This window comes from Drosophila willistoni, chromosome 3R, assembly GCF_018902025.1.
Source record: "Drosophila willistoni isolate 14030-0811.24 chromosome 3R, UCI_dwil_1.1, whole genome shotgun sequence".
In the NCBI taxonomy this organism is placed as follows: domain Eukaryota; kingdom Metazoa; phylum Arthropoda; class Insecta; order Diptera; family Drosophilidae; genus Drosophila; species Drosophila willistoni.
The window spans coordinates 14,678,104-14,697,840 of NC_061086.1; the positions used below are offsets into that span (position 1 = coordinate 14,678,104).

At 34.6% G+C, this 19,737-nt stretch overlaps 2 protein-coding genes across 2 annotated transcripts; both read right to left on the reverse strand.

Moving 5' to 3' along the window:
• Positions 1 to 216: 216 nt before the first annotated feature.
• On the reverse strand, positions 217 to 11,792 carry LOC6650253 (relaxin receptor 2). Its single transcript, XM_002073942.4, has 9 exons — positions 11,415 to 11,792; positions 9,325 to 9,615; positions 9,045 to 9,225; positions 8,695 to 8,979; positions 7,755 to 7,826; positions 6,278 to 6,349; positions 1,712 to 1,783; positions 1,106 to 1,549; positions 217 to 1,044 (listed from the first exon to the last, which is right to left on the reverse strand). Exons 1-9 carry the CDS (start codon positions 11,500 to 11,502, stop codon positions 231 to 233), a joined length of 2,319 nt encoding a protein of 772 aa, XP_002073978.1. The 5' UTR covers positions 11,503 to 11,792; the 3' UTR covers positions 217 to 230.
• Positions 11,793 to 13,935: 2,143 nt separating this feature from the next.
• Positions 13,936 to 19,366, reverse strand: LOC6650254 (uncharacterized protein DDB_G0288805). The gene is made up of 5 exons (XM_023180039.2): positions 19,026 to 19,366; positions 18,326 to 18,723; positions 17,276 to 18,143; positions 16,873 to 17,210; positions 13,936 to 16,811 (listed from the first exon to the last, which is right to left on the reverse strand). The coding sequence occupies exons 1-5, from the start codon at positions 19,095 to 19,097 to the stop codon at positions 16,418 to 16,420; spliced, it is 2,070 nt and encodes a 689-aa protein (XP_023035807.1). The 5' UTR covers positions 19,098 to 19,366; the 3' UTR covers positions 13,936 to 16,417.
• Between the last annotated feature and the right edge of the window lie 371 nt (positions 19,367 to 19,737).

The window sequence follows — 19,737 nt, forward strand, 5'->3', positions numbered from 1 at the left end:
GTGATAAAACAAAAATATTCTCTTACAAATATCACATTGAATGTATTTCACGATTTCATCTGATTAACTTACATCGATACAATACACACATAAACATTTAAAATTCACACAATAGTTGAATAATTTCTTAATATACATACATATTTGATATTATAGACAAAATAAATGCAAATTTTTCAAAAACTGTCATTTCCATTTGGTATACATAATGTTGCATTAATTGAAAACTTTCAATGTGTGCTCATGGTCAATGTCAAGGGCATGGCTTTCCCCACATTAATTGAATCATCCGGATTTTGTGAGGATCCTGTGGCCGTTCCAGTCGTCGTTGTGGCTGCATTTCCAATGCCTGTCTCAGCTCTTTTACGTGATGTTATCTTTTTCCAGCCCCTCAATAAAATCTGATTACGATATTTGGGTGTGGTAAAGGTATAGAGTAAAGGATTCACTGCCGAATTGAGTGGCAAAATAAAAACCACTAACCAGGCATAGATATCATCTGATATATTATAGTTAAAGAACACCCATATTTTCATAACTATAATGGGAGCCCAGCAAAGGACATCCGTGAGGACAATGAAGAAGAAACGCACTGCGAACTCACAATCCAGCAAGGACAACGGCGTGGCACTTCTTGTACGCCAAATGGAAATCAATAGAGCCGTATAAAGCAAAGCTATCATCAGAAGAAGCAACAGATTGACGCCAAGGAAAACAAAAGCCGAATATTGCCAACCCAGAGGATAGGCCTCGTGTATATGCAATGGAAAACATGTCCCGGAATGAGCCCCATAAAATCTCGTACTCGAATGCCAAAGCAAAACTGGAGCTACGGCCAGACCCACTCCCGTTAGCCAGATTCCCAACAGGGTTAAACACATAATACGAAAACTGATGCTACGATGGCCACGAAATGGATCAGCAATAAGTAGAAAACGTTCCAGCGACATAAAGGCCAATATAAGCATGGAGACCTCCGAAGAGCTGACCGCAAGTGTTCCAATAGCCGTACACTGCCACGAACTAATCCAATCAAGTGCCACCCTGAAATGGAATTCCAAACTATAAATTCCTTTTTCTTTCCAACATTTCTTCATCTACTTACTTGTAATATTCATTTCTATAACGATAATCCTGCACTCCGATGGTTATCAAATAGAAACCCATTAGCATATCAGCCAAGGCCAGATTACGTATAACCATTGTGACTGCCATGTTCTCGTCGCGATAGATGAAGCGTCCCCAAAGCACCAATATATTGCCAGCTATGGTCAATGTGGCCATCACCCAGGCGGAATATCTCAATACTGGCTTACTGAGCAAATCTCGAAACGAACTGACACCATCTGTCGATGGCTTACACATTCTCACATGCGGAGTCATTGAGCAATAGAAGAATCGATCATAGATTATATATTTCAGATTACGTATGCCATTAATGGCTTTGAAATCGATGCGTTCATAGCGTATGCCAGTGAGATTTAAAAATGATATATTCAAAGGTTGCATCAAACTGCGATGAATATGAAGCGGCATCTGGGCCAGAGATCTGGAGTGAAGGGCAAAAAGAAAATAAATTGAGTGAAACTAAAAAGTTTCTATCTTATACATTTAACTGGAATCCCTTTTTGTGTCTATCTTTACAAGAAGTCATAACTTCTGGTTATACTCTTGAATGAATAAATGTTTATATGTATGTGTGTGTACTTACAGTGCCTCCAGGTGACTGTTGTGCAGAAATGTTTCGCCAGATAATTCCTTAATGGGATTGCCAACGAGGCGGCTGTAAAAGAAAGGTAAAGAGACTTAAAATCACGCATTCGCCGCGTTATCCAAAATAATGGCCCTACGTTTTGTTGTGCTATGCCCAAGATAAAGCTGTCTGCTTTAAGCACTGACAAAATATATATGTAGATGCATTTCTTTAACAATAAGCAGAAAACTTTGCCAACCATGGCATAATATACTTACTTTAAAAGTCACACAATAAAAGCAGCAACCCAAACCCTCCCCCATTCTCTTTCTCCAGACATAAAAGCACAAAATTCTTATTTAATAGCCAAATGGGTGGTGGTAAGGGTAAATTGCAGGGTATATGCTGCATATAATACATAATATAAATCAAAAACCAGCACAGCACAAAAACACTGCTTATCAATTGAGGGAACTGTGCACAGGACATGGACGACTAGTGTTTGGTTTGGTCAGTCACAGGAAAAAGCGCATCATTCATGGCAGGCGTAAATAGACAAACCCCCTTGGGCAGTTACAGGATGAACAGTGGACACTAAACAAAAATACTAACTTAAATAAAATCTATATTAACAATTTCAAGTATTTCTTTATCCAATTTTTTTAACCTTTAGTGTTCTAAATCTTCTCTCAAGGATTACTTTTTGTATAACAAAAGGGTGTTTTTCATCCACATCTTGTCACACAGTATAATGTAGAGAGAAAACTTCCATGTGAAGTGCAGCAGCTGATGCTGATGTTTCAGCTTCGGTGTTTTGATCCAGAATCCAAGCTCCTCCACCTCCATTGGATGCACTTGTCTGGTCAATCAATGTTCAGGCGTCAACTGTTAACAGTTTGTTTTTATGGTTTGTCGCACAAAGACAATAGCCATCCCCTAGCTAGCCCTCTGTCATCCCTTCCCCCATGCCACACATTGCTGGTAATTGCTAGCTGGCTATAAAGTTGCACTGTATCCCGTCTCTCACACTCTAGATTGCTTTGCTCTTAGGATGAAAGGGACCAGTTGCCTGAACGCATAAACTAAACGTTTAATTTGAGCATAAATATAGTCATTATAATGTTTGTCTTGTCAAATAATTTTATGTAAATTTTCCAATTAATTATTAGACGACAGACCTTCTTTTGGTTGTGGTCGATTTTGCAGGCCTAAGCATAAATATGCCATATAATAGCCAAACATAAATGTCAAAAATTGTGGATAGGCCAAACCAGACAAAGACCATAATTAACATATTTTTTGTGCCTAGAAAGACTGGGCCCCTCTATCTCTCGCTCTCTTACCCTATCGTCCATTCGCTCAGCAAAAAAGCAACAAGTTGGGCCAAACCATCAACTTAGCAACTAAGTAAAGGCAATGTAAAGCCCATCACTCATGCTTGTATACAATCAAAATGCCCCTCACATACACACACATACGCACACACTTTTACACGTGTTTGCGCAAAAGTAGGCAACATAATAATGCGTCAGCAATGGCAGAGGGAGAGATACCTAAGGACAAGAGGCAATGTCGGCCTGGTCAATGCGCATTTAGTAATACAGTAAATAAATGCTTGTATTTGTATGTGTGTGTGTGTGTGTGTGCTACGTGCAACAATGAATGTTGCAAATGATGGGTGTATGCTACAAATAGGACTAGAAATGTCCCATAAGAAAATAAGAAGTAAACTGAAAGTGCTTTACTCTGCCGCAGATCAAGAGTTAGAAAGAATAGCAAAACTAATAATAACAATTAACGTAACTGATTAATAGAATTAATAGCTCTAGAAGGCACCTTAAGACATCGAAATTTGTAATTTTGCCAACAAACATTTAACATTATTAAGTAGAATAATAACGACAATTAGGTTAAGGCAAATGAGGTGAAACACTTAAAAATTAAATTAAACAAATAATTTGTTTATCTCTGTTATATTTGATTTGTAAGTAATATTACTTCTGACTAAGGTAGCAAAGGTTCTTTTCGTGAAAACTGAATACACATTTAATTATTTATTATTTGTATACAGTTCCTTAATTTACACCCACGCAATATTCGAGCCTTGACCTCAGCAATTCCCCGATGGGTAAGCAAAGGGCTTTAGTTATTGAAAATACCCGAAGAGTAACCAAGGGAAATGCACTGTGGCTGGGTGATAGCAAATTAACCAAATGGACAATAGCATTACGCTTTCAGTGAAAATGACACGTTTCAATTGTGATTTCGCATTGTTTTCCCAAGGCCAATGGCATCTGGTTGGAACATCAGAGAGGCTTAACAGCGACAATAGTTCTCCGCTGTGTCCCTACCATGTGGGGTAATTAACGTCACAGGACAAAAATAACATCCTGTCAGGTTTTCCATTCATCTCACACTCTCTATCTCTCTCTCTCGATCTCTGGCAATCAAACAGCAGAAATCAAATTAATGCAGCGATTTTTTACAACCAAAAGAAGAAGATGAAAAAAAAAGGAATCGGAAACAAAAGCAGTAAATACCAAAGTTTGCCCAAGGGAAGAAAAAACAACAAATCAGCAGAAAAGGAAAAATCTAGGAACATAACAGCAACAGCGGCAGTAACAAAACAAAAACAAGAAGATTAAACTAACGAATATTTAATACCCTTGCATGAAGGATGTTATCCTCATGAAAAATCTCTCAAAATGTTTGTAATTTTGATGCAAACACACCGAAAATAACAGTCTAATCAAAAATATCTGTAGTCCTTATGGTGACAAACTGGGAATGTAAACATATATACCATTTATGCAAGTACTTACATATAGAAAAAAGGACATATGAGCAGCATTTAGACACACATTTTTGTGCACTTTTATTTTGTCTATAAAAGTCACACTTCTTATGAACAAATCGGCAAATGTCTGATGAAAAATTCCTGGCACGCTTTGCAAGACAAATTATTTGCATAAGCTGGCAAAAAAGATAGAAAGAGACAGATAGAGAGAGAGGCAGAAGATGGAAGGCGGGAGAACAAGGTCAGGGAATCGGGACATCAACAGGCAAAAGAATTGGAAGTAAACTACTTTAATGAAGCAATGACGACGATTGAAAGACCCAGACGACTGTTGGCTTCAATTTCAATAAACTCCTTCATTAGATGCCCTTCATCCACAATCCCCCACCTCCCTTGGATTTGGCCACCCTTTCATTTCCTTGCAGTCTGGGTTTGTATTTTGCGTTGTGTCCATCAGAGTTTTTGGCTTTGGCTGAAATTGTTTTCACATAAAATACAAATTTATTTGCATTTTTATTTGGCCATAATAATGTTTGTTTATTTGCTCGCTGGCCGCCTCAAGCTCACAGTATCAAGAAAGTCAAAGTGTAGACAATGTCCCAGCAGATATGTACATATAAGTAATATACATACATATATATATATTATATATATACTCAATACATATATATCGCAACGAAATATGCATATTGGTGTCCTTGATATTGACGTATGTATGGACAATCCATTTTCATTTTCATATATTTTTTTTTGCTTTCCTTTTTGAGATAAATTTATTAACGCCACAGCTTGACGCTAGACCGAGTTATTAGAGATGAGATGGTAGGGAAAAAATTTATTGAATATGTCATTGATATATGCATTGATATACATGTATGTATATAGATTTTTTTGTTTGTATTTAGAAGGCTTAAGAAGGTTGACTTTGGTTTTCGTGTGACTCAAGTGGATTTGATTCTTTCTGGGCTTAAAGTAAAAGATTCTTGAATATATGAATGATAAATTGAAATGAAATATTTATGTAATCCATTCGTCATAGTCAACTCATTGATTAGTTAATCGAAAGAACAGCAAATCAATAACTTCTGGTTGTTCTTAAAACACTTTCTTCTAAAACACTCACTATTCAACATTTAATATTTTCAGCGCATCAAGTATACGCCCTGTTATGCATGAAATTTGTGGCTCAAAAAGAAAAAGCTATTAACATTTTTTATGAGAATTTTTCTTTAGAATATAATATAACTTGTTTGCTTTTTATTTTATTTTTGTTTATATGTTGTAGCGATAAAATAAAGATTAGTTTGATTGGCCTCGGGCTAAATATTTGAGCAAAGTTAACTCTATACATATATAGGATATTTGCCAAGTCGATTCTATTGAGGCTAAGGGGCTTTGCCTTGTTTTTAATGTGGCTTATTAGTTATTATTTATATATATGTACATATGTATGGGAAAAGTTTTGCCCAACTTGCGTTTTAATGAACTGGCTCCGAATTAATATCATTGAATAGATGATCTTTTGAATAAGTACAAAGCCGAAAAATTATAATTTACTTGTACAATTCGAGTCCTGAGGGTCCTAGCTCTTTGTTATACATTTTTGGCTGACCAATGAGAGTAAAAGCAAAGGATTGTGGAATGAATAGAAAGTTCATTTGCCCCTAATGTTGACAACTTTATCTGTATTATTATGCTAATTAGCTGTTGCTCTGTTGCTGTTGGCCATAACTCATGCTTAGTGTCAAAGTGTTGAGCTGAAAGTGAAATTTGTTTCAAGTACTTACATATCTCGCAGATTTGTGAGCTTACCAAAGGCTCGTCCATGGATATGGGTAATGCGATTGTACTGCAAGTCGCTATAGTTTCCATTGAATTTGATACAAAAGAAGTGAAAAAATGTTAGTTTATTATGATTTTTTAAGATTTTTTACGAAAAATATTTCACTAAAACAAATAATAAAGTATTTTAACTAAAATGTTATCTTTGCTTAAATAAATTTCTAAATCTTTCCGATTTTTTGCGAGTCTAGGGCCATAAAAATTGAAAAACTTTGATCCTTAAAGTAGGCAAAAGAATAATAAAAGAATTTGAAAATTTTCTATAAGCAATATTTTTTTCTAGAAGTATTTTTAATATGCTTAAAACTTTCTTTAAATGTTTCAAACCATGAATTCTTTGACTGCATATTGCATACTTACGGGGGCAAATTTTCTAAATTTCACAGCCCAAGATTTTACATAGCTTTAAACAAAAGGAAAACATTTAAACATTTCAAACACATTTTAATCTACAAAAACTTAAACACATTCTAAGCGGGCAACAATTAGCTTTTGAATTCTAAATATATGAAAATTTCACTGTTTGAAGTCAAAGCTAGGATTAAGGGAAAATCTAAAAGGATTGTAGGAAGAGTTGCAATCAGATTACTCTCTCTGCTACCATGATAAGTGATTACATATTGACTGTTAACCCATTTTCAAAAATCGTGTGTATTGGATTTTATATATCGTTAGCTCAGTTTTAGGCCAAAGACATTTATTTACGTTTTTTTGGCAATTTGGTAAGCTGATTTATTTTTCACTTTCACATGAAACGCGACGGGAAGCCAGACGACTCATTGACTTATATTGTCAGCTATTGATGCATAAATTAATGATTATGGTGTGTGTGCGTGTGTGTGTGTGTGTAGGCTGATAAATGCTGGCAAATTGTCTTCCATCTAAATAGATATTTTAGGTGTCGGGTGTCGTGTGTTGTCTATATTGTCTTTTAGCCTCTTTCCCTCAATTTGCATGTGAACCATATTTTTCTTCTTTTTTTTTTGTGGCAGTGATTTTCGTTTCAATTTGTTTAAGCATATGTTATGCTCTGTGTAAACAATAAAAACACAATTTATGCTTATTGGTGCATAAATTCTTCATATTTGTCTTGTATGTTTTGTTTTCTTGTTAAGGTGTCGATATCAATATCTATTCTATGGGGTCTATGTATGTAAGTAACCCATATAAATCACTTGGCAACTGAAAAGCGAAACGAAGCAAAATGCAGCGAAGAGTAAAAATTACGCATACGCACCATAAAATCTAAGTACAACATAATTCAATAGACTTTTCGACACTTTTTCTCATGGCAAAACAAAACAAAGATGGGCTCGGAAACAACAAAAACGACAAAACAAAAAGAAACGACAAGAAAATTAAATGGCCAAATGTTAAAACAGAACAAGGGGAACAAGTTAAGGGGGTTTGGGGTTTACTTACAGCAAATGTAAACTATCCAATTTTGCAAAAGTTTCCTCGCCAATATATTCGATTCGATTGAAATCCAAATAACTGTAAATTAAACAAAATATATTTATATATGCACAATGAAAATTAACAAGATAGAAAACAAGAAAATACCAAATTGATGTGATTCAGTTCAGTTGAGTTCAATTCACTACAGGATTTCGCTATCTAAGCTCCCTTTTTGGTTTATGCGCTTGTATGGCCAACTGATGTATGTGCATACATATGTTAGTTAGTTAGTCAGTGACTTAGTTAGTGCATAGAGAATAGGAAAACCCACAGGGGTCCATTTTAGGGGAGCAGAAACTGGGTTAAATGACAAACAATTTCGTTTGGTTGTCTTTGTAGAATATTTAAATTTCAACAAAGTCCGGACTTCAAAATAACAAAAACTAGTTGAAAATAATATCGTTCAAACAATTTGCATACAACAAATATTAATAAAAGATGAAAAACATATTGAACCACATAGTAAACTAGTTTCAAATTTAATTACCAACAAACTACACTTTATTTACTATAGTAAAAGAAAAACTTTGCCCAATAGCAAAAAAAGATATGCCAACTAACTGGATATATGTAGAATGGGTTTTTCATTTACCTTCCAAAAAAAAAAAAACGCCACGCCCACCCACAACAATGTCTAGCGCATCGCAGACACTGTAAAGCATTTTACGCTTGAATACATCAACGTAAACGAGTACACGACGCTCTGGACCCCCTTTAAAAGGCAACAACAACAAAAAGAAGAAGAAAATACCAAAAACCAGAGATTGTTTTCCCTTTTTTTCCTTCTTCTTCTTCTTCTTCTCGCTTGTCGTTTACTTCTTTTTTCATTTTTAATCTAACAAATGGGAGAGCTCTAAGGAATGGAATTCCCACCCTTTTTTGGTTTAGTCCTTTAAACACTTACACTTCGAATAGCTTTGATATTTCGGGGAACTTTTCGTTGCGCAATGTTAGATAATTGTGACTAAGTACAAGCCACTCCAAGCGAGGCAACAATCCCAAATGGGCCATGGGAAAGCGTCGCATATAATTGTTGACCAGGAACAGCCATTGCAACGAATGCAAACCATCAAAGATTCCATGTGGCAAATGGCTGATGTTATTGTGACTAACCTCAAGACGTTCGAGGCGTGACAATCCGTTAAAACTATCGAATGGAACATGTGATATGTTATTGTACTTGAGGGTCCTAGAAGTGAACGAATATTGAAATTGTCACACAGAGAAAGAGAAGAGTTTATGGTTAGATCTTACAGCTTCTGCAGACGAGTCAAATTTGAAAAGAGATGCTCTCGTAGGGTTAAATTGTTGCGTATGATAATCAGATTGGTCACCTCCATGCTGACACGAGGCCAACGACGTAGCTTGGCATAGCGGCCGCAATAGAGAATGGTTCCTTGGCCACATTGGCAGGTGCGTGGATATGTGATGATATCTGTGAAGCAGAAGTCGATCCATGATTTTGAAGCTATCCTCTCTTAATCGTATTAATCATTTTCAAGTTGGCCTTTAAGTAGATGGCAATTTTACTTACCACAAGTCATGTTCAAATTCATAGATTGAGTTTGATTTCTCATTGTCACCGGGGGCAGGGCTGTAATCGCGATGCTTAAATTTGTTCCCGTCAATGTGATGCGCTGCTTTTTCTCAATCGCATCACGGACAATTTTATCGGCAATCTCCTTGCTGCCATACAAGAGGCCGCATTCCACAGGATTCTCATCGCTACCATCGGCACAGTCGGGACGTTTATCGCACATTTGCCGCTGGGGCACACACTGTGATTGAGTGGTGGCACAGGCAAAAGTTCCAGCAGGACAGGGGCCTATATACCAGTTAAACACATATACATACATATATCATTTCAAATTCATTAAAATACCATACATTAATGTCAAAATAACGCTAAGTTTTTTGCTCAAACTCAAACTTTAAACTCATGCTGGTCGATGGAACTTAAGGATTCATTACCATAAGTAAAATGAAATGAAAGGACAAGGCAATTAAACTTAATGTGCAGCGAAAAGTTTTTCGATTTGTTAGTTTTTCTTCTTTATTTTGGGCTCACAATATGTTTCTTGAGAGTATCATGAGAGTATCCTTTAATCCCATAAATATATGTATATATATTGTCGATTAAAACAAAAGTACCCATATTGCTGAAAGGGTATCTCCAAGAAGAAAAAAAACTTTTACACTAAATACTAATTGTCATAAAAATTTTGTTCTGCACTTTATCATTTTTATGCTTTGTTTGGGTGTTTTTCTCTTCTTTATTATATATGTATGTGTGTATTTTCTTCGACTTTTCTTTTGCAATTCTGAGTCAATGATGACAATATGGACATTTGGCCATAATAGGATAATATTTTGTAGTTCATTAACTGTCTAAGTAAATGTGAGAAATAAAACTTAAGTGCATGATAGACACCTTTTGTTTTGTTGTTCCAAAATCTAGTGTATTTAGATTTAATATTTTATGCATAGGTAAGTTCAAGTTTAGTGGATATCAAATATAAGAACTTTTACTAAAAAAAAAAAGATGAATGTTTAGCCATTTTGGGACAAAGTTTTTAAAGTGCTGAAAATATTTTCTTTAATATTTTCTTTAAGACAAGTTATTTCTTAAACGTTCCATGGAATGCTTTAGTTTATTATGAAGAGGACTCATTACGTTTTGTTAACGCTTTAAATGACATTGCGGGTCCTTCTTGTTAGATGCCCCGTTAAGTAGGCAACACTTTCAATTTCATTTTGTCTATGGCTGGCAGCTGCCACATAAATACAAATATTTTGTTTCTACTTAGTGGACTCACAGTTTCTCACTCTCAATCACTCTTCTTACTCTAGCCTCATCTTTCATTCTCTCTTTCAAGCCTCTTATTACATATTTCTGTTTTTGCCTTATCTACTTATTTCTCTGACGTTAAAGCTTAGACATGGCATAAATCAAACATTTGTTTATTTTGTTTTTTTTTTTGGTATTTTAGGCCGAATCAATAGGCAAATTGGCATAAAAAGAGGCACAACAAGCACGATATCGATGTAAAAGATATTGAAGTTTTGTAAAAATTGCTAACTGATACTCGTAAAATGCAAAGAAATGGCAAACAACAAAATATAACAAGTTTGTGTGTCGTATTCCTTGTCTAAAGGGTATATGAGTTAAGGAACACAGTTTGTATAGAAACTACAACATGTGAGGTTGTGGTTTTGGCTTATAAAACTATTTATTCAAATGTTTGCACTTAAATTAATTTCAATTCAATCCAATAGACTAAAAGAAGCTAAGCTTAAAAGATTAAATTTACTTTTTTTAATGTTTGTTTCCTCAAAATGAAAGAAAGTGTATAAAATTCTCGACTTTTTAAAATCCTTGATGTTCTTTTTATATTTTTTTATGGTCATGACGCAAATTTTTGCCTTTATTTTTATCTCGTACGTATAACAACAGCAACAAATTACTTTCAAATACTTTTTTCAGCTAAACAAAATTTATGAGTTTGAAATTTGATTTCATTAAAGTGTGCTCGAAAGAGTGAGAGAGAGAGAGAGAGAGAGAGAGAGAGAAGTGATTGGTAAAGCTGGCTGATGGCCATTTAAAATTGATTAGTTCTCACTTACCCAAACTCAGATAGAAGATCACCATGGCCAGGACCAAGACAATGGTTATTAGGCAAATGCCAACAGCTATGCTACGGCCATAGACCATTTTTTGGCATTTAGTCCTTTTAACCGTTCAAAGGGTTTAAGATGAAACTCTCTGCAGCACAGAAGGATGAGGATTTCGATTTCCGTTTTTTTTTTGTTTTTGAGGTTTAATTTAATTACTTGGCCATTGTGTCGCCTTGACCAACTTTCCAAGTGTCTTCTGCTCCTAAGTGCCGCACTTTTATCTCGGCTCTCAATTTAATAGCATCTTGCTGACTCATTGAATTTATTTTGGTTTACGGATATTTCCCTTTCTCTTACTGCTTGTGTGTGAGTATTGCAATTTTGTCAGTTCATTTAGCTAATGTTAATGCACAAGGATAATCTAAATATTGATAATTATTTTCCACTTGAGTTGATTCATTTCGGTAAGAGTCATTTTCACTTTTTCACACATTTTAAACAAGACTCTTCTCGGTTTTGACACTTTTAAAGATTTCTTCGTAAAATCTTATGTAACTTGAATTCTGCAATGAATAAATTAAAAAAAGAAAAACTGTTCAATGATAAAATGTAAGCCATATTTCTATTAATTAGGAAATGATTTCTTTCCCTCTTTCTTTATGGTTTCCTATCTTTATGTTTTTTGGTTCTTTAACGATATTTTAGTTTATTCATTAAAAATTCTGTTTTAAGTTGCAATTCGAATATAAATTGCCTTTTTAATAGCTTTTGCTAAACCAAACTTTTGATTCTTTTGTGTTTCTCTGTTGAATTTTCTAATTTATTTAGCACATTAGCCAAGATGAAATGGCATTGGATTGCCTGATGGATGGAACTTTCAAATGGCTTGGCAATATGTGACCAGCATTTCCTTTGGTTTTTCTAGCTTGGCCTTTTTCGCATTATGCCACATTTCTTGCTTGGTTGATTAAATTTCGTTTAATTGGCGCTTGGGAGTGGAATGATGATGTTGACGATGGTTGGAATGAAATTGTTTTCCTTTTCGTGTTTTGTTTCGCCTTCTTATCGATAAGCATATAAGCATAAGGAGCCCAAGGACAGGCCGTTGGCAAAAGGAAAAAAAAATAGAGACAAATCATAATTTCCTCAAAAGGTCAGACACACGTTAACACATTTTGATCCCAAAACAGGACAACATAAGACACACACACACACACACACACGCAGGCAAACACTCATTATCTCAATCATCGCAATTGAACAGCATTTGGTGTGGAAAGAAGTGTGCCATAAAAATGTAACAGTTTTTCTTCTTGCCTTAGCTCAATTGTATTCTTCTTGCCACTTAAGTGCCGTCCCTTGACCATTTTGTAGATTGTGTCAATGTGATAGTCAACAACTGACCAATTCAAATTTCGACCATACAACGTAAAGAAGAGAAACCAAAAAACCGCCAACAAAACGCGAACCCGTCTCCAAAGAACGTACAAACCGAACCAAACAACACACAAGTGCCAACTGAAGCTGCTGACAGCATTTGTTGCTGATTTTGTCCTCCTTGTATTGGCCAGAATTTGCCGGTGACAGCGCCGCAACTGCGCAGCTTACAATTCGTGTATCTTTCATATCCTTCGGTTGCTTCGGCTTCCTTTAATTGAAATCCATTTAAGAAATTTAGTCCAACAATTGAAACACTTTTAGCTTCATTTTGAGTTTTAAAGTAAATAAAATAATAAAAATTTTATCATTTATTAGCTATTTAAATTTATAATGCAATTTGAATTTGTTCTAAATATGTTTTTGCTTTGTCTTTTAACTTTACAAAGGGATTCCCTTTTCTTTTCATTTTCTTTCTATTTCTAAGATATATAGCGGCATGACCGATTTGTGGTTTATCTCTTAGTAATGTAAGTAATACAATTTATAAATTTATTATGTTGTCTATTAAATTAATAAGTGGAAAAGCAAATTTGGTTTTTAGTTATTTAAATATTTTGTTATCTAAAATCCATCGTTTTCATTTTATTTATTTGAACAATATTAATGAAGACACAACGATCCAACAAGGGAAACTAAGAAATAAAAATGCGTTTTCGTTTATTGGTGCATTCAGATTAATATTTTTTAAGAAATTTATTAGTTAAAGGTAGAATGACGCTTTGGCTATCAAAAGTATTTCTTCTACAAAACTCATTTCCATTATCATACCAGAATGGTCGTTGCATTAGTTAGTTTTCCTTCTCTCTTCTAGAGTAAAAGGAGGTGAGACAGCCCCGGGTCCTATTATTTTTAAATATTACAAATATCGATAAGAAGAGGAAATTTAAACGTTTAGTGATCAATTTTTTAAAGGCTTTGTATTTATAATACATTTAGTGCCCTAGTTGCATAATGGAACTAATTAATGATATTTGCAATTCAATTGGCCAGAGTCTGACATTCACATATGTGTGAATCGAATACTTTATTGCATAAACTAGAGTTTACAATATTAATGCAGACACCAACAAGAGAAACTAAGAAATAAAACTGCGTGCAAAAAAATAGTTTATTTAAAGGCAGAATAAAGTTGTGACTATTCAATGTATTTCTATATATAGTCTGAGAACTCAAATAAGTTTGTCGTCCTTGTTTAAATTCAGCTCACTTTGTTGTTATCCGCCTCTTGTTGTTCCTCTCTTAGGATAAAGGGGCTGAGATGCAGGTGCATATAGCACGAAAAATATTACAAATATCGAGAAGAGGAAATTCATTTTGAACGTTTTGTGATCAAAGTTTTTACAGGTTTTATATTTATATGAAATGTGTTTGCCTAATGGAACTAATTAATTAAAAATTGCAATTAAATTGGTCACAATTTCACAATTTAATTGGTCAGGGTCTGACATTTAAATAAGTGTGAATCGAATAAACAAGAGGCAAGAATTGCATTACTCAAATTCGTCAGAATATATATTGACATATTGGCGTGGCCGAAAATCTGTTAATTCTTCGTTAAATTCATTATATTGAAACAATTTGTTTAATGTGTAATATTGTCTATTCAACTACTAATTGAAACAAAAGAATTTTCCATTTGTTAACATACTTTGTGATCTAAAATCTATCGTTTACAACTTGAATGCAGACACCAACAAGAGAAACTAAGAAATAAAACTGCTATTAAAAAATATGACACATTTGTGTATGCAGATTTAAGATCCTTGCTTTAGAAATCTTTTATTTAAAGGCCGAGTAACGTTGTGACTATTAAAAGTATTTCTATGTATAGTCTGAGAACTCTTTTTCATTATCCTCCCCAACCGCCCTTTGCCTTAGTTGGTCTTCCTGGTTTGAATACAGCTCGAGTTGTCGTGCTTCTGGTTGGTATTGGAATAGGACGACTACTAACTATGGGACGTATAGTCATCATGAAAAATATTACAAATATCGATATGAAGAGGAAATTCATTTTAAACGTATTGTGATTAAAACTTTTACAGGCTTTATATTTATATGAAATGTATTGCAGTATGAGCCAAATGGAACTAATTAATGTCATTTGCTATTAAATTGGTCACAATTTTTAAATTAAACCGGTCTGACATTTACATAATTGTAAAACAAAACGCTTTATTACATAAACTATAGACAAGAATTTCCAGTATCAGCCCTAAAAGATTAACTTAAATTCAATGTCATTACTCAAATGTGTAAGAATATATCAAATCTTAATCATTCTTTGTTAAGGTCATTATACTGATACAATTAGTTTAGTGTACTAATAGTCTCTATTAAATTGAAATGTGGAAAAGCAAATTTAATAAATTGTTTACATATTTTGTGATTTATTGTGATTTTCTTGAACAATCTTAATGCAGACATTCTGATTTAATAACAAATTTATTAGTTGAAGGTGGAATGACGCTCTGACGCTATCAAAAGTATTTCTACAAATAATCTGAAAACTCGATTCCATTATCGTGCCCAAATGGCCTTTACATTAGTTTGTGGTCCTAGTTTAATTTCAGCTCACTGTTGTAATTGTGTTTGTTATTTTTGTTGTAGATCCCGTAAGGTATACCCCCGGGTCCATACATTTGTGATCTTGTTTTTTCTTGGCTTTTTGCCCTATTTGCTAATGGAACTAATTAATGATATTTGCAATTAAATTGGTCACAATTTAATTGGTCAGGGTCTGACATTTACATAAGTGTGAAACGCAGGCATAAACTACAGGCAAGAATTACTTTGAATACATCAAAACATTGGCATGTACGAAATCTTGTGCTTCATTAATGTTATTATAATGATAAAAATTTGTTTAATATAATAATGTTATCTATTTAATTGATAAATGGAAAAAATCTAAGCAAATTTGTCGCTTATTTTGTTTAATTATTTAAATTTTTGTAAATTTTTTTTGTGATCTAAAAGCACTTTAAAAGTGAAACTCTTTTTAACAAAGCATTGCTAATTCCATTTACTAAAGCTGAGGCTACGTGCTAAATAGTTTATAGATGTATGTGTATGGAATTTTGAATGGGAATGGAAATTACTAGCGCTACTTAAATGTTAACAAGGCTTCTTTTTGTTTTGTTTTTGCTTTTCTTTTTTTTAGTTTCGTTATAATCGAATTATTGCAACTGATTGATTACATTCTTCGTTTCGATAACTTATTAGCTAATGGCGCAAACGGTAGAATTATATAAACTTTTCGGGTTGGAAAACAAAAGACTAGCAAAAAATATGAATATATATATAGAGATATATGTATAGCACACAGTGTGAAATGCAGGGAAAATTGATACACCTTTTGTTTTTGTGATTCTAGCAATACAAATATTAATAACAATTTGTAATATTGCATTGGAGATCTTTGAGAATAAGATATATATAAACAAAAAAAATAAATTTTGTGATATTTTCATAGAGATATGTTTAAAAATTTCTTTGATTTTTGTTCCCAATATTTTAGGTAGAAAAATATGCTCGTTTTTGCCCGATTGTTGTGCATGTGTGTGTTTTTCTATTTAAACCCAAACGCCATGCGGATTTTTGCTAGTAGGTACAGCCGTCTCCAGTTGACGTGGTGAGCCAATAATTCGACGACTGCTACCCTGTTTATTGCTATTGCCTGATGGTCCTCCTCCAAGACCGATTGCGCCAATACCACCGCCACCCTCCAGCAGGTGTTTGATTTCCTCTGTGGTCGTTACAGTGAGACTCTTTAAATTCACTTCTTTCATTTCATTGACCAATTGCTCCACTTGACGCTTCTTCTCGGCTATGGCATGTTCGATCATTAGGAGCTCTTTTTTCAGATTATCGGCGGTTTTATTCGAGGTATCTGTATTATGCAAGGCCTGATCAATTTCACTTTGTATGCGCTCCATTTCCATTAGGAAATCACGTTCAACAGTTTGTCTAATCGAAAAAAAACATAATTAAAATGGTTAATATTATTAAAAAAACCAATAGACATTACCTATTGTTTTGTTGTTGCTGATTATGATGTTGTTGCTGCTGCTGCTGCTGTTGCTCTAGCTCTATATCATCCATAAGTAAACGCATTTTGTTCTTGCATTGAAGTAATTCCGTCTCACAATTGGCCAATTTGGAGCGTAACAGAGCAATTTCGGATTTAAGTGTCTTCTCTTGTTGCTTAACCAACTCGTTTTCCTCTTCGACATATTGAAGCGTTTGCAATTGTTCGGCGCCCTGACGAAAGATTTGATCGGCCTTGGATATTTCACGTGAAATGGCTTCCAATTCATGAGCATGATCACGCTCTTTGCTTTCCAGATAAACTATTTCCGTATCGAACTACAAAGAGAGATAAATAAATACATTAAATGATACAATACAATCTTATTTTCTTCTTAACTCACTTTCTGTAATTCCATTTGCTGTGTTGTGATCTTTTCACGTTGAAATTTAATCAATTGCAATAGATCGTTATATTGGGTGGCTTGAAACATACTCTCATTGCCTTCATCCATGGATTGGTTGTTAAAATTATTATTGTTATTGTTATTATTGTTATTATTATTATTATTATTGCTATGATGTTCGTAGTCACTTAGAAATGGATTGGTTGATGATGAGGCATTCGACATGGTCTCCACATTGTTGGCTAAGCGTTGGCTCTGATTCTGGCACATGGGACTATTGCGGGGTGGGGGCGGATCACGATATGGTGGTGGCACTAAAGCTCCATTTGCCGATATTGTCGGCGTTTGTTTGTACAATTCCGGTGAGTTGTTGTTAATATTAATATTATTATTGTTGTTGTTGTTGTAATACATTTCGCTGGGGCTAGAGCGCCTGAGCTCATTGCTGGATTTGCTTAGCTGACTATAGATATGATGATTTCCGACATTATTGTTGCCAATGCTTGTGTTGTTGTTATTATTATGATTGTAAAAATCATTATAGCCATGAATTTGTGGCGGATTACATATATTAGCACTGCCACTACTTGTCATTTCCAAAGGATTTGATAAGGATTTTTCATGTTTGGGCACAATGGGTGCCAAATTATTGTTATCCAGTTGCTTCCTCGATTGTTGTAGTTGTTGTTGTTGCTGCTCCTGATAAACCATTGCTGATGATGCTGCAGGATCTGCTGCTGATGTTGTTGTCGTTGTTGTTGCTGGTGTCAATGTTGCTAGCTGCTGCAGCGCCTGCTGCTGCTGCTGCTGTTGCGGTATGCCCTTAACTATGCCAATGTTATCAAATTGTTTGGCATCGTAGCCGCTGTCGAGAGAAGAAACAATGCGATATATTTAATTATCAAAGAAAATTCAAGGTAAAACTTCTCGAAGAATGAGCTATTGAATGTATGACCTATATAACAATTTATAATTAGTTGCTTTTTAAAAGTTTTAATTGCAATTTTCTGTTTTTTCCCTTTTTTTGTGATTTATTATTGTACACACCCAAAACTTTTCTTCAATTCCTTTGTCCGATAGCTGAGCTCCACATTTGACTTTTGTTTCTGCAATGTGGGCGCTGGTTTGCTACTATTATTATTATTGTTGTTGTTGTTGTTATTGGCATTACTCAGCCCCAGTGGTCTTTTTGTAGTCATCACAGCATTGTTGTTGTTGTTGTTGTTGGTGGTGGCATTGGTCGGCTGCTGTTGCTGCTGTTGTTGAGACTTATTCTCCGAACGTTGCAATATAAATTGCACATCATTTGCATACTCGCCCCATTTTAGTAAAAGCTTCATCGGATTCTCATTGGGGGCCAAATGTCGTTCATTATTGCGCCATCGTTCGATTAGGGTGAAGCGCCCCACTTTGCCAGTGGCATGCGCCAAAGCGAAGACAACATCCTGCGGCAATGTCAAAGAAAATCAATTATTAATTAAGGAAATATGTATGTATGAATGTATTGAAGTGGAACAAAAAGAAACCAAAACAATACAAAATATAATCAATATAGAGGAGGACACTTCATTTTAAGGGCACATTGAAATCTGTAACATAAAGGCATATAGTCCTCTATACCACTAAATGGTAGCTTTATTTCAAATGTATTTTGGACAACTGTGATATCTAAATGATAATTATGATTAATCTAAAGATCGCAAGTATTCACTATTGGATGCATAGTCATCTGACATTTATAAATTACCTGGCAGGTTGTCAGTTGTGTCACTCCGCAGACAATTCTTTGGATGCCCTCAACCCAAACTTTCAGCTCCATTTTTATTCTTTCGTTTTAACTTTTTTGCCAAAGAACAATTATTGCTATTTGTTGATTGCTGTTGTTCGCTACCAGAAAATTGGTTTCTTTGTGCCGGAGCTTGGGGGCTCTTTAGTCTTTTTTGCTTCTTCTGTTTTTAGTTAATGATTAGGAGAGATTTTCAAGCCATTGGAGCTTGACTGATGTGGTTGTTCTTGTTGTCGCGTGCCCAGCGAAGCGTGTTGTTGTTGTTGTTGCTGTTGTTAGAGGAACAACAAATACACACTCACACACAGACAACTGGTTTGTTTGTGACGTGTATGAGTGTGTGTGTGTGTATGTGGAAAAATTCTGAATCACTTTTCCTATCAGTTAAAGTTCACTTTTCCGCGTTTCAACTGTTGCAGCAGCATGGCTGCGATTTGCAAATGTTCTGCACGAATTTCACTTTTTTTCTAACACATTCTCACATATTCAGACAATTATTTATACTTTATTAAGCACATTACTCACGAACTTCGAACGTAAACACAACATTACTCACGAACTCGAACATGTTCGCGCGTTTACTCACATGTTCGAGCGGTTTACTCACGCGTTTTAAATCGCGTGAGTAAACGCTAGCGTTTTTTAACAATATATTGCTCGTTTTGAGCTAATA

Bases quoted from the DNA above. Each gene is read 5' to 3' on its own strand.
- LOC6650253 (XM_002073942.4), bottom strand. From the start codon at position 11,502: ATGGTCTATGGCCGTAGCATAGCTGTTGGCATTTGCCTAATAACCATT. The intron at 7,827-8,694 runs GTAAGTGTTTAA...TTTAATTTACAG, and splicing joins ATATCAAAGCTATTCGAAGT to TTATTTGGATTTCAATCGAA. The intron at 1,045-1,105 runs GTAAGTAGATGA...ATTCCATTTCAG, and splicing joins TATAGAAATGAATATTACAA to GGTGGCACTTGATTGGATTA.
- LOC6650254 (XM_023180039.2), bottom strand. From the start codon at position 19,097: ATGGAGCTGAAAGTTTGGGTTGAGGGCATCCAAAGAATTGTCTGCGGA. The intron at 18,144-18,325 runs GTGTGTACAATA...TTCTCTCGACAG, and splicing joins GAATTGAAGAAAAGTTTTGG to CGGCTACGATGCCAAACAAT. The intron at 17,211-17,275 runs GTGAGTTAAGAA...CTCTCTTTGTAG, and splicing joins AGCAAATGGAATTACAGAAA to TTCGATACGGAAATAGTTTA.